At 42.2% G+C, this 14,221-nt stretch overlaps 1 protein-coding gene across 1 annotated transcript in view; it reads right to left on the minus strand.

Moving 5' to 3' along the window:
* Positions 1-14,003, minus strand: part of cdin1 (CDAN1 interacting nuclease 1) — a 47,774-nt gene extending 33,771 nt beyond the window's left edge. Inside the window, exons 1-4 of the mRNA XM_068752341.1 lie at positions 13,903-14,003; positions 3,890-3,935; positions 2,890-2,954; positions 2,062-2,122 (exon numbers count right to left, since the gene is read on the minus strand). Of these exons, the coding sequence (XP_068608442.1) occupies positions 2,062-2,122; positions 2,890-2,954; positions 3,890-3,935; positions 13,903-14,003 (273 nt within the window). The remainder of the gene's footprint in view (positions 1-2,061; positions 2,123-2,889; positions 2,955-3,889; positions 3,936-13,902) is intronic.
* Between the last annotated feature and the right edge of the window lie 218 nt (positions 14,004-14,221).

Genomic DNA, 14,221 nt, shown 5'->3' on the forward strand with positions numbered 1-14,221 from the left:
GAATAACGAGAAATGATCTTACTGAAAACAGGCAATGAAGTCACTGACCAGCTGATGGCACTTCAAAACATTGGTATCGTGGAATTATTATATCCCCCATCTGTCCAGTTGGAAGCGCAAATGCATTTCAAAGAACCCCAAGAGTTACTGCGTTGAAACTACAGAGACATTCTCCCTTCAGCTGGTGCCACAGATAATGATTATAATGGCTCAAACTTATATTATTGTATTTCCACACCTTGACCCCAGTCACAGGAATCTCTTTGAAAGCCTTGCTTCGTAAAAATAACCTTTCCTATAGTTTTATCACACACGAACTAGCAGCACATGCCATGCTTAGGACGGCGGCGTTAATCATAGCATGATCACTGAGGTAAGGCTGGAGATACCAACAGGACACACCAGTGGGGCTGTGGGAATACAGTCGCTAATAGGAAGGACAGCACCTACGGCGGCCGCTCTCATCAAAGACACCTTGAGGGGTGTGCTAGATTTCTGCTTCGGGGGGGCGCTAGGTGTCTTTTTGACCACGCTCCTATCAGCACAATATATTTATACACGCACACATAATTTCTGTGATAACTTACATAATACTGGTGAACGTCAAGTCTATGCCTTCACAGATTTTGCAGCGTATAGCTGTAATAGCCTTCCTCTCTATTCTCAATCCAGACACAGTCCTCAGCTCATTGGCATGCTCTTTATTCACACCTCTGGATAATGAGAGCGCATCAGATTCCTGGTAACCTGCACAGCGGCTGACACATGAAAAATGGCAACATTACCAACGTTGGCCCAGCCCGAATAAAGGCCACCTGATTAGTTCAGGTACTTGCTTCTCCCTAATTTTCAGATTAATCATGAGTCCATCTCCCCGCTCAAGTCAGACCGGAGTGTTTCATGAGATGCACATGTGACTAAGATTCACAGAACCTTGAAGTCATGGAGAAAACAGTAACTGTTCAGTAAAACTCTGCTTTTGTTAGCCTCCGAAGCTAATGGGTGTCACATGCAGTGCAATTGTACGTCCCTCTCAACCTTGTATGCTTGAGCAACCTTTGCACATATGAAGCCTGCAAAAAAAAAAACTAAACTAAAAATACTGAGCCTAAAACCTTCGTTCATGGAAGACGTCTGGAGGCAAAAGAAATAGCGCATTGTTAATAATTTCCCTCTGTTGGAGATATATTGTCTCATAAAGGGATGGAACTGCATCAATTAGCGGTCCGGGAGACCATGAGTGCTTGGTTTAAATGTTAAGTAGCATATTAAAATGACAGTTAAATGGTTCATAGACAGTTATCTTTGAGCAAAATTGAATCCTTTGGAGGAAAAAAAAAATCATATGTCAATTAAATGGAGAATGAATAATGGTAGTTAGCTTTGAGGTGTCGCTGACGCATGTGATCGGAGAAACCCTCAAATAAGTATGTACTACGTCTTAAAAGGTTACACCTATGCTAAGAATTAAAATAAGAAGAAACTGCAAGACAAACGATGTCTTCAAATGGCATTAGATAGTTCAGAATCAAGTAGAAATAACCGAATCTTGTTGTGCTGTGGAAACCATCTTAATAATCTCACAGGTTAAGCATTCATTCTATAGTTATTCAGACACATTAGTTGCTTTTGCAGAAACTCCGTCATGCAAACACTTTTAACTCTTAAAGCGCTCAAGCCAGCACCACCTGAGCGACTCAGATTTGAGTTCACATACATGATAATTGCAGGAATTTGCTACATCAAGCGGAGGACCTCCCTAAAGAAAACACTTGATGATGTGACGAAGAGTAGAATTAACCAGTGACCCTAACCCTCACCTGTCCACAGTTTCTGGCGACTCGGCCTGAAATGCAATTTGGAAAATGACATAATAAAACATAAAAAGTATTTTCACATCTGCTTAATGGAGGCGGGAGATAATTATATTCAATAATTGATAATGGAGCGGACCATTTAACCAATCTTTATAATGACTAACAGACAAGAGGGGGGGGGGGGGTATGCATCAGTGAAGAAGGTTTTATTTTGTTTAAGACAAATAAAAGCTTGTGTCATTACCTCAATGGCCAACTCCAGCAGGATAGGAGCACTGGGATGCCCCTTGGCGTCATTCAGATACCTTTATTATAACAAAGAACAACAACAGCAGTGAAAGAAAAAAAAATAGCATGGCCCTCAGAGGCAGACAGAAGGGGTACAGGGGAGCAAACTGGGCTAGCCAAGACATGCTAATGTCCCTGATGAATTTGCCCTTGGTGGCATATGGCAAGCTCAATGTGGTTAAAACAGCGCTGCTTAAAAGGGCTTCAAATTTCCTTCAAGCCAGACGAGCATGATAGTTAGTTAACTCCTGCCGCCCAAAAAGCCTTTTTCCCCCTCGCCAGTCAAAACGGCCGCTCCCCCCCAGATCTTTCCCAGTTCATCTCGGAGGCTTGTTGTTGTAAGTGGATTATAAATGCATTATCCAACCATGTTTTCCCCAGAACAATAGCCTAATGAGCGAGATAAGGGCTAATTGCGATATTCAAAGGGGCATTCCATGTGCAGCCTGTTTTCTATTTTTATCTTTATTTATTGAATTACAGGTAATAATCCTATCATGAGGGGAAATGCCCAGTGGCTGGTTCTTTATTTATTTTTCTGCTTTCAATTTGACATGGAGAACAGCTTAGCAGGTGCAAGTGGAGGTCTGGAATGAATCCTGAGGGTGGTGATTTGTTTGGAGGAGATTATATCTGTCATGGTGGCCCACCTACTCACTGACTGAGGAAGGGACGGAGCGAGGAAGACAAAGAGAGCAGACAAGATTGAGAGACAGAAGAAAAGACAGTGATAGAGATGAGAGGAAGATAAACATGGAGCTGTATATAATACAAAAAGTAGTACCTTTGGTAGTAGCGTTCAATAAAGTCTGGTTTATGGTGTCTGTAGAATGTTCTTTTGGTTCGTTTCTATAAAAAAAAGAACACATATTATTATTATTTTCATTATATTAATATACATTGAAATAAAAGGGGGGGGGGATTTCCATTTCTCCAGTCCCCTGGAATAAAATCCACCCTCAGTGCCCCTTTCGTGCTTTATTCCACATCAACAAGCACAAGAGACATTGGGTCAGAGTAATTTAATTTCAATAAGTTTGCTGAGGGCCAAAGTACCCCCATCGCCACCGAGCCCCTCCTCGCTCAAACCGTGTACTCATTTCCCCTTTTTCGATCAAACAATGACCTTACTCTGCACCCCGGCATTTCCATGCCATTCAATTGCCATCGTCGCTGAACCCGGGAGGAAGACAGGGGATAAAAGATGAAGAACATTGGTTAAGAACAACTTATTTAAAAACCACTACACACACGCGCGCACACACACACAAAAAAGTAATTCCACTGAGACAGGCAGTGTGACTGACACCTGTCAGGGGGATGATAAATGACTCCATTTTCTGCCTGTGCTGCCTTCTGCCACTGGCAGCGGTGGCCATTTATCATCATCGGCTGTCAGCCATGGAAAGCAGCAGTGACAGTGCGAGTCAGCAAACATTTAGCACACGCAGCCGCACTACACGGGGAAATTATTATTGTCAGAATAATAATGGTTTAGCATAATTTATTACAGGTCCACCAAATAAGCAGGGGCTAGATGTTATTAGACAGATGGATGGGAAGGCTTGGCAGAGATCCACTGAGGCTCAGGCAGGCAGGCAGGCAGGCATGCATGCAAGGGCCCACAACGTGAGCGTGAGGAGGAGGAGGGTGGGTGGGTGTGTGGGGAGGGGGCATTTTCCAAACCAATCAGAGACCTGGCAGTTCAATTACAAAGAAATAAAGGGACATTCATCATTCAATTAGGCATCTGTCAGGGCTCACAAAAGAAGAAAACTTCTAACCTGGTACTCCAGGGAGAAGATGCTCAGAAGAGTGGACTCCGAGTGACTGGAACAAATAAAAGAAGGACAAAGTTAATTACCAGAGTGCATTGCACAGAGACAAAGGAAGAGGGGGGCGCTTCAAAGCTGGGGCCAGCTGCCCTGTAATCTAAAAGAACATGAAAACAAGTGTGGCAAAGTTGTTCCAGATGAACACCTCTGACAAAGGATTCCCGCCTTGATGGCATGGCGAGCGAGGAAAAAGTGGGCGGACCTATGAGAGATAAGAAAAATATAGCCTGCTCTTTCTTTTTTCCTTTCACCCATCCTCCATCCTCTTTTGCGCCGGTGCTGAAAACGAAATTGTTCTTAATTGAAGTGCAGTTGTAAGGGAAGAATGCTCCCTCAAAGCCAAACTGGAAAAGAGATGAACGACACTTAAGCAAGGATTTGTGCGGATCTGCTGTAAGGCCAATAACCCAGAATTCACAATTGCTGTCCTTGGTCCGGTGGATGTCTCCTTGGGGTTGGCCATTGTTTTTAGTAAGTGGTGTAGATACATTGATTGCAGAAAGCTTTCCTGCTCGACTGTCAGAGCTGCCGTATGAGCTGTTCTGGGGGGCTCCCACTGCAACTGATGGGCTTTGAAAATGGAAAACTTTCACTACAGGAAGCTGAGACTCACAGGAGTTGGCCGGTTCCATGGGTTACTGTAACTTCCATTCATCTCCAGCCCCAGTCAGTGTCCAATATCTGACAGAGAGGAGAGGCAGGAAAATAGGCAGCTCCAGCAGGGATTCACGGCGAAAGCTGCAACTTCTAAAGTGTTAAAGATATTTAAAGCGCTGCGGCTATGATTCTAATTGGACGATACATACAGCCATTCACTCGAATGCATCAGATACACAGTTTAAACGGTAGGTTTGTGTCTCATTATTATGCTCTCAGTGCACTTGATTGGTACATTTAAAGGGCATTTCGTTACACGTCACCTGAGACCAGTGTGTAAAAAAAATGTAAATACAAAAATAACAAAAAAGAGAGAAGCTGAATCTGTATTTAAACATTGAGTCCACACAGACCTATAAACTCTATAACTAGGCCTGTGCATTATATTGCTTCAGCACTGACATTGCAATGTGTGTATGCTGCATGCTCACTGTGTAAGACGTTCCTTGTCAAGAAAGCCAAATTAGCTCAAACATGTGACAACTTTTTGTTGTTCGATACAAACGGGAACACTGGAATGGTTTGCTTGCATGATTTTATACACCATTGGAAAGCTAAAACCAAGTCATGGTTTACGCGTCGTGCATGTGAACGGTGGCCTGCTTTAAATTTTAAATTGTCCACACAAAAAAAATAATGCTCCGAAAAATATTTAAATTCAATAAAGATTTTCAAAGAGAGACATTCGTGTCATCTGCTGACTTATTTTTTTTTTATTACCAAATGTATCACAAAAGAAAAATGTCGCAATGTAATCTTTTTACAGTGTCACGCAGCTATAAACTATAAACTATAAAATAACCGCTTGACATGTAATGTAAGCCAAAGGAAACACTGATTTCTGTCTGGAGTCTAAGTCTGTGACCATATAATAACAAAAGTATTTTAACCACTGGCATAGTTTTGTGAGTTTATGGTGACTTACCGCACCAAAGACGTCATACCGAGTTCTCCAGAAGCCCGTTTTAAACTGGAGAACAGCTAATTCTCATCCGCAGGGCTCAAAGGCATCACACAGATGAGTTTCTTCCACCGTAAAGTTAAAGTCACAAAAGTGAAGGAATAATCGTTTGAAGTAAAGCAGGGTAAGAAAAGAAATGTAGCATTTATTGAGGTACGATGACGGTCAGGGACGAAAGAGCCGTGGCAATTAAGTGGGCCATTAAATGGTCAACTGTCAACATGTGGATACTTAAGGGAAGAAAAAAAAACAATTCTTCCACACTTCAGCCTTGCACCTGAGCATTTCAACAACATTACAGCCTCATTGTTGGAATGGGACCATCGCGATTCCCCCGTCGGAACAGACATCTGTTAGGTTTTAAATGGATTACTCTCTAAAATGAGCGTGATTACTGCGTAATTGCTAAATCTATTCCCAGTTAACTTTAAAGAGACTTAAATTGCTTTAAATATCTGGGAAAACATATCTGTTTCAAAAACACTAAAAAGCTTCGGGAACTTTTGTTTTTCTTTCCGACCTTTGGCGACATCAAAACCGGACAAAAGCAACACCGACGCCGAAGACTCCAAAGTTAAAAAATACGGGACAGAATATTATCTCATATAATACAAATGTGAGTGCGATATAAATAGGTGAGGCTTGATAACTGTGTTTTTTATCAGTCGGGTTCCACATTTACAATAAGTTACTGGAAGGTTTCCACTTACGTAAAGCCCAAACTGGGGTTCTCCTGGGTGCAGTACGTTCACGTCATGCCAACATATTTAACCAGCAGCAGTCACACAATAAGAATCTGATCCACCTGCTGCACAGAGGATCGCATTTAAATTTCATTTAGTGCATCAACAGTTAGAATCTGAGAAAACAGACGGATAACAGAAAGGTATTTTGGCCCAATAAACAAAGGTAAAGAGTAATAATAATTGAAAAGCATCTGATGAACACTGCTGAATGATCCTTCATATAAGACGAAGTGAAAGATACGCTGTTTATACTGATGTTATTTATTTAACACAGCTGATGGTTTGAGTGTCAGCATTAATTCCAGCGGCTGCAAGGACCTGAACTCCAACAGAGCTTCTACTTAATGCTTCCGTTAGCTTTCACTTCCATCCATCCATCACTGTCCTGCCTGACTTTGCCAGTTTGCCGTTTAAAATCTATAAAAGCAAACAATTAGATTATTTGAAAATGAATTCCAATGAGTGTGTGACGCTGCAGAGGATGCTTACAATGACCTTATGAGAGAGGAAAGGGGGGGGGGGGGGAACTCTCCCTCTTGGATATAAATTAGCACAGGGGGGACAGAAGGTTGGGAGACAGAACAGTGGTTAGGGAATCATTCACTCTCTACCTAATTACCCGTCCTCACAACAGAAGACAGAGCATTAATATGCACCGGCACCCAAAATAGTAAGGCAGCAGATTAAATTAAAAACAATTAAGGACTTTCACTTTGTCACGCCGTTGGCATGCCTGTCTGGTCAGTGCTTTAGGCTCTATTAAGTCAGGCTGTCCACTGGTTACGGATCCGACAAAATTCACATTGGAGCCTCAGCGCTGGATTTCTTTACCTCCGCGCGCCGTTTTGCGAGCGTATCGGCGTCTTGAGCATGCAGCAGAAACAGCGAAACGCCTAGAAGTCCCCATCAAGCTAATTAATGGGACATGGGGGGGTCTGAGCAATTAATTATATTTGGAATCTTCCTATTTACAAATAATGAATTATAAACAATAGCTGTAATTTAGGTAATGAAAGCCACCTGGCTAATGGCATTGGCATCATATGCTGCCTCTGTATGCAGGCAGTGCTGCATGGCGTTACACTTTAGGGTATGGGTCTGGCTAATTGAGGCAAAACATGCATTTTTACTAATGGCGGTAAATCCATTTTGAAAATAGATTGACATTAAGGGAATTATTAACTCTTGGAAGTGGAATGGTTTTAGAGCGTAGTTTCAATACCTTGCTCTTTTATAATCCACACCTTCAGGAGTAATTATTACTAAAACGTTCCTGGCATATTTAGGATTAATATCTCGCTTCAGGGTTTATTCAAGTAAATGTGATGATGATCATATATTAAGGATTTCATTTGCTGTGTGTCAATATTTTATCAAGTGGAAAAAATAGCTGAACGTGGGTTTAAATACCATGGATATGCAAATGCCGCTAATTACACATGCTGATAGGCAAAATGCTAACATCTGGTTCTCAGCTAAGCTTACCGTCATCAGCAGCAAAACAAAATGTTTACCCCCACCCCCAAAAAAAGTCTATGTATTAATGTACTGCATGAAAGTGCTATATTTTGACAAGCACAAATATAAATGCATCACGCAGCGGCAGACAAATACTTACACAATGAGCGCACATATTTAGAATTCAAATGAGTTTGTACTTTTTCTTGGAAATTAACTGTAAAATTCTTTCCTTAACAATCATTATAACACGTGCAGCATTCAATGTAAAAAAAAAAAAAACGGCACTGAGGACATTCCGCTACGTTTACTGATAACGGCCAGCCGGTCCCTCTGTAGGAGAGCAGAGAAACCGGCGTGGGCAGATACAGCTTTAACAGAGGAACAACACGGCATCTCACTGCCAAATATTGTCCCAAAACACAGAGGAAAATATAACCCCCACGCAGCCCCCTTAGGTTTATAACAAGCTTTAAAGTTTCTGTCTGCTGAGACGTCGCGACATGTCAGAACCGTTATATAATCATGGTAGAAAGAGCAGGAAGGACCCTAATTGTGGTTCCTCCGGAAAAGAGAGCGATCCTCGTTACTCTTCCTGTGACAAAACATGTTCGAACTATTATGGTGCATTGCCATTGTTATGGTGTAATTATCGTCATCGCTGAGGTTTACGCTATCCGTCAGATGGCGAGCATCCGCTGGTCAGGCAACAAAGCACATTACGCTGACCAACTGCCCACTCCTTCAGGCGTGGTGGGGGGACTTGCACCATTCCCGGGCAATTTGTTTCATTCTGCTTTTGCAACTGATCCCAGTACGCGAAGAGAAACCGGTGGCAAATAAAATACTGACGTCCAGCCGAAACGCAGCATCGTGCGTGTGTTTCAGGTTTTTTTTTGTGTGTGTGTTTTAAAAAGGAGCTCATCAGCTCTACTTTAAGCAAATGTGATAATAAGAAGTGAAAACTAGTGAGCAAAGATATATGATTTAGAGTTCCACCACTGTGAACAGATTTGTTGCACTTCCCTGCTCTCTGGGCAAGATGTGGAACATGTGCTGCAAAATTGCAACCGTGCTGTTTTCCTCCGACGTTGTAAAAAGCATCCGCAGCAGCATCGACGCTTTTGGCGCTCCGGTTGACACCATGTGACTCTAACCACTCGCAGCAATTAGACAGCATGTAGCCTTCGTTCTTTCTCTTCTTCCTCCTGTCTTTTGTTTTACTGGTGGATGAAGAACCAATTTGAAAGGATCATACTGCGTGAAGGTGCCGCGCTTTTCTACTTTTATCAAACCAATTTGACTATCTTATTGAGCTGCAATGAAAATATGATAATTCATGCTGATAATTCATCTGTCAGTTTCATATAGCTTCCTTTATTATTATTATTATTATTATTATTATTAATCTGATTCCATCCAGGAACCCAACAACAACCATTTACCCTTCAAGTGGGGTCACTTCTAGCTGTTACAGCTGAGCAACAGACTCAGGCTGCTTACCGCAGGGTTTTCACACCACCAAGCCAAAGCGACTTTACGATGTATTGCGTGTGCTTCGACAACATCCCTTGGATGTCATGAGGAAGTAGTCATTCCCGCGGTTCCTAATCAAGTAATTGATCGCATCTATTATTCATGAACTCCTTAGCCTGACATGAAGTTGTAAACTCAGCACAGCTACCTCTTCCTTCTACATCGCTCTTCTTAAACTCATTTCCACATGAAGCTGGAGAATTCGGAGAATTCGTTTGCCAGCCTCTCAGCCTTCAACAGTTGTACCCTCCAAGTCCAAATGCCAGTTTGTGTTTTGTTCAATACAGGCAGCCAGAAGTGTTGGGCTGCTGACTGGAGGCTGTCAGGGTTGTCCCCCCATAGAGTCTGCACCAGATCCGTCTCTGGGTTATGTCATTGCCACGTTCAAGCGACAGCGTAGCTGTGGAATTCTGACTTCACAAGAAATACGAACCTGCAGCTCGTAACACAATTGTTGAAATCACAGTGAAATATGGAAACGCTTGCGGAACAGTCTCAATGTGGATGATACTGTGTTAGTAACATGTATGTGCCACATGATAAATTACATCACGAGCAAACAGAAAGAAACAAGGAACGGGTACAAGTGTGACATCACCAGGTCGCAATTTGGAACACCTGTGAGATGCCATGGAAACCTTTGGAGGGAAACATTTTACCCCCCAAAAAATAGAAAATATCAAAGCTTATGTTAAAAATCATTAAACTGTCAGCGTGTCCCATTATCTGGAGAATGTTTGAAGCTTCCGGATCTGCTGGAACTGCTTTTTCTCTCTGGCAAAGTTTGAGAAAAAAAAAGAAATGTCATTTATTTTAAATGTTAACAGGGAATACTTATATCCCATTGTATTCATGAAAACGTTTTGGTCTATATCATCAATGATAGCTTTAAAACTTTCCAAGAAAAAGAATTGGAATCTGACAAAAACCAGCATGGACAGGTCAGATTTTCTAAAATCCCAAAATTGAGCCAGCCGAGAAAATGACAATAAATTCAGATCATTTGCTAAACCTTCAAATTAAGATTTGCAATACAGGCTGACAAGCTTTAGTAATAGATATATCATTTGTCTAATTATGTTTTATAACTAAATCATTAATCTTCTGATACTGAAAAGTGTAATATTTTCAGTATCAGATATCAGTACCTAAAAATCGACATTTTTGGACAAAATACTAAAGTCTTATACAAATATAATCCTACATAAAAATAAAAAACAATTCTGAAATAACTACAAAACTGAGATATTTTTATATAAGTAATCTGCCACATGTTTCACTGAATTCTTGAGCAACAAAGCCGCGCTACTTGCAAAAAGAGCTTTGCAATTTAATGCATCGAGCCCGTTACCAAATCCTGAGGTTTAACAAGCACGTCAAAAACAGTGACAAACACTACAGCCACAATAAATAATCAATGAGCGAGTCCCTAAGCTTCATCCTGAGCCTAGATATTACCATCAAAAACAAAGTGTCTGTAGCCAGGAAATCACCATATCAATAGCACATGCCATAACAACCCTGTCCCCGCTTTCCCTCCAAAGATCATGCTAGATAAACCCCAAATAACAGAGAAATTAACAAATGCTTGACATTTGCTCAACATCCATTATTCTGACACTTCTTCAGAAATTCAAAAGGCTGAATGCATGCTTAATCAACATTCATATTCCCAGAGTGAGCCACAGCACCATATTGCAGCCCGCCTCAGCGCTGATGAAAACGGCACATTAGGGCCCGATTCGAAAAACGTTCAGGGACTCCTCACCGGGGATCTGTGCGTGTGTGTGTGTGTGTGTGTGAGAGTGAAAGAGAGTGTGTTTACATGCTTCACACTTTACTTTTAAGCATTTTCAAAAAAATAAAATAAAACAAGGCATCTGCCCCTTTCTGCACACCCTCCTACCTTCATGATGTGAAAGCCATATGAGGAGTGAGCTGAATGGCGTTTTAAAGAGGCGGCAATCATTACACCCAAATTCATTCATAATATAGCACAGAAGGACACAGAGGACCCGAGCGTTCCCTCCCTCTTTCGCTCGCCCTTCCTACACAGACTTTCTCTGGGGACAAAGGGTGGAAGGACCGAGGTCTCCTCTACACCCAAGGGAAGCCAGGCAAGCCCTCGAGAGAGCAGACCATCATTTCCAATTCTAATATGTGGCAAGAGAAGGACGTGGCGGGACTGATGTCAAGCCCCCCCCCCCCCCCCCCCCCTACACACACACACACAGACACCACCCACCCTTCATCTCTACACCCCTCCCAACCGTGATGCAGATCCTAGGCAGGACATCACGGCTGGCTAAGAGGAGGGCAAGGAGGAGAGGGCAGGAACGGGGATTGATATTTGCATGTCCCTCCATTGTGAGCGGGGGTAAAAAGTGACAGCACTGTGTCCAATTCTTTCCCCCTCAGAGCAGCTTGGACTCGGCAAGAGGGCCAGACTGACAGATGACTCCGAACATCTGTGTTATGCAGCCGTTACAGATGAGGGACTCCACATCACAATCTCTCCCTTTCTGTCTGTCCATGAGACACTCCCTTTCTCCTCCCACAACCCATACTTATAGTACAACAGACCTTCCGTGGAAATTACCTTGAAATGGTCGATAACAATCATTTTGTTCAAAGTATGAAGTTCCCTCCCTTTAAGGCCCCAATCCAAAGCAATGACTATGAAATGAACTCAATCCAGTCAAAGAAGGTGGCTTTAGGCCAATCACGTTCATCTACGTCTCTGGAACACAAATAATTTTTGATCTACCAATACTGATAAACAGTTATAAACAGAACATGTATAATAGATACATGCATGCAATAAGGCCAACATTCATGTCATAAGATTTGAAATAAGTCAGTCAGCCATCAAAACTTCATAACTTTAAAATGGTAGCAAGAAATCATTGAAATATGATGGACAATTAATCATAGCTAATTCCAATCAGCAAACATTTCCTGGTGAAAAAATATTGATACTGATTGGTGCTCTGTTTAGAAGTCATCATAAAATAATAAGAAACACAATTTAATTATTCATTATTGATCAAAAAGGAGTGTCCTGTTCCATGAAAATACGACCCAAACCGCAAAAAAAAAGAAAGAAAGAGCGAAGCCTCTGTCATGATATGCCAGACTCTACATTTCAATCAACTTCGCTTGCATTCCGGGCAAGGCTTAATATTGGATATCCTGATACCTGCCTTGTCCAGCTCTTTCCATGTATCCGAGCTGATCTTTTGCCCACCCCCGCAGCGGAAGCTTGTCCATAACAAAACACTAGCCCTCCTCCAACCCTCTCCCTCGCCAGCTCCAGCCTGGCCAATATTTACGCAGTGGCAGGGCTCCCACACAGTCCGAGGGGACAGGAGGAGTGTGGGGCGGGGGGGGGGGGCTGCCGTGCCTGAGCGCATGCTAAGAGATGATGGATGGCCTAGTCGATATGTTATGTCTTAAGAGCCTGATTTCCTGCCAGTCCAATCACTAAAACTCCAGAGCCCAGCTCAGCTGATTGGACAACCAGAATAATTTTGCAGGCTGTGAAAACACCGCTGCCATGCCTGTCTGTCAGGCCCAGTGATGAGACTCAGAGAATTTAAAGAGCATGGGCCTCCCCAAGATTGGATATGGTGAATGAAATAACAACAATAACCAGCAAGACTAAACAAAAGAGCCAGCACCTCTGGGAGAGCGTGCAGAATTATTGGAATGAAAACTGTCCAATGTTTTCCTTTAATTATTACACCCACCACTACCACTTTGAGGAAAAACTGGCACCTGGACTGTGTTTAAAAAGCAGTCTGGATTAGGGGGGGGGGGGGGGGGAATGAGAAACGATGCTATAAATATGAATAAGACCAAGCGTTGTGCTAAACATACAGGATATTGGATGAATTTTACACGCATGACATATTCTGTAAATTGCTGACAGCACAGCAGGAACAAAGGCAAACTCGGCAGCATCCCCTTTGGGGCCCTGATACCTTCTCTTAGATTGGTGATTAGTGCACAATGGAAGAAGGAAGCGCCAAATACATACGACTTTGTAAGTGACCTCGACAATATCAGGCCTGGTGTCCTGGTGGCCTTGGGGGATTACACATGTTACGTTCAATAACGTGAGGGCCCTCAGTGTCAAGGGGAAAGGCAAACACAACCATTAACCTCGCTCTTCGATTTGTGCATTTGCAAGCGCTGCATGGCAAAACATTGGCTAATGGTGTTGTGGAAGCCGGTGCAGAAATCTGTATTGAATTAAATACTGATCCTAAAAAGGTAATTAAATGGGTTAATATGTAATAATATAATAATACAATAATATAAGATTTAAATAATAATAATAAATACATGCTATGGGCAGCTGAAAATAGATTGGTCTCTTGTATAACTTGCGTTATAACTCACTTGTCTTGTCCATTTGAAGCTTCTATGTACAAATTACAAAATATCGTGATACACAGATATTTTTTTTTTTTTTTTTTAAGAGTTTCCAGTCACCTCCACACACATGCATAAACACACACACACATGCATACACACACACACACTGTACAGTGGCACATGCAAGGAAGCTAAATACCAGAGCACAGTGTTTAACATCTTACTTTGGAAATCTCTCCTGCAGCGTCTTCATAGATTGGCGTGTGGGTCTCAGATGTTCAGTCCATCTCACTATCTCCTTATATTCAGCTCGGGAAAGTCTCATCTTCCTTCGGTTGCCTGCTGTACCTTTAGAAGCAATCAGCGAGAGAGAGTTTGTTTAACAGATGTTCCCATGGCCTTGTAATCGGATTTGACAGCTGTCAAAAACAGCTGTACCTGCATTGCTAACCAAACGTAGATGTGAACGCTTTGCGCAGCACATTGCGAAATAAATCACGTTGCGTCATCTCCGATGGATTTGCTGGAAAGCTATCGCGGGCA

The sequence above is a fragment of the Brachionichthys hirsutus genome, chromosome 18 (genome assembly GCF_040956055.1).
Source record: "Brachionichthys hirsutus isolate HB-005 chromosome 18, CSIRO-AGI_Bhir_v1, whole genome shotgun sequence".
NCBI lineage: Eukaryota > Metazoa > Chordata > Actinopteri > Lophiiformes > Brachionichthyidae > Brachionichthys > Brachionichthys hirsutus.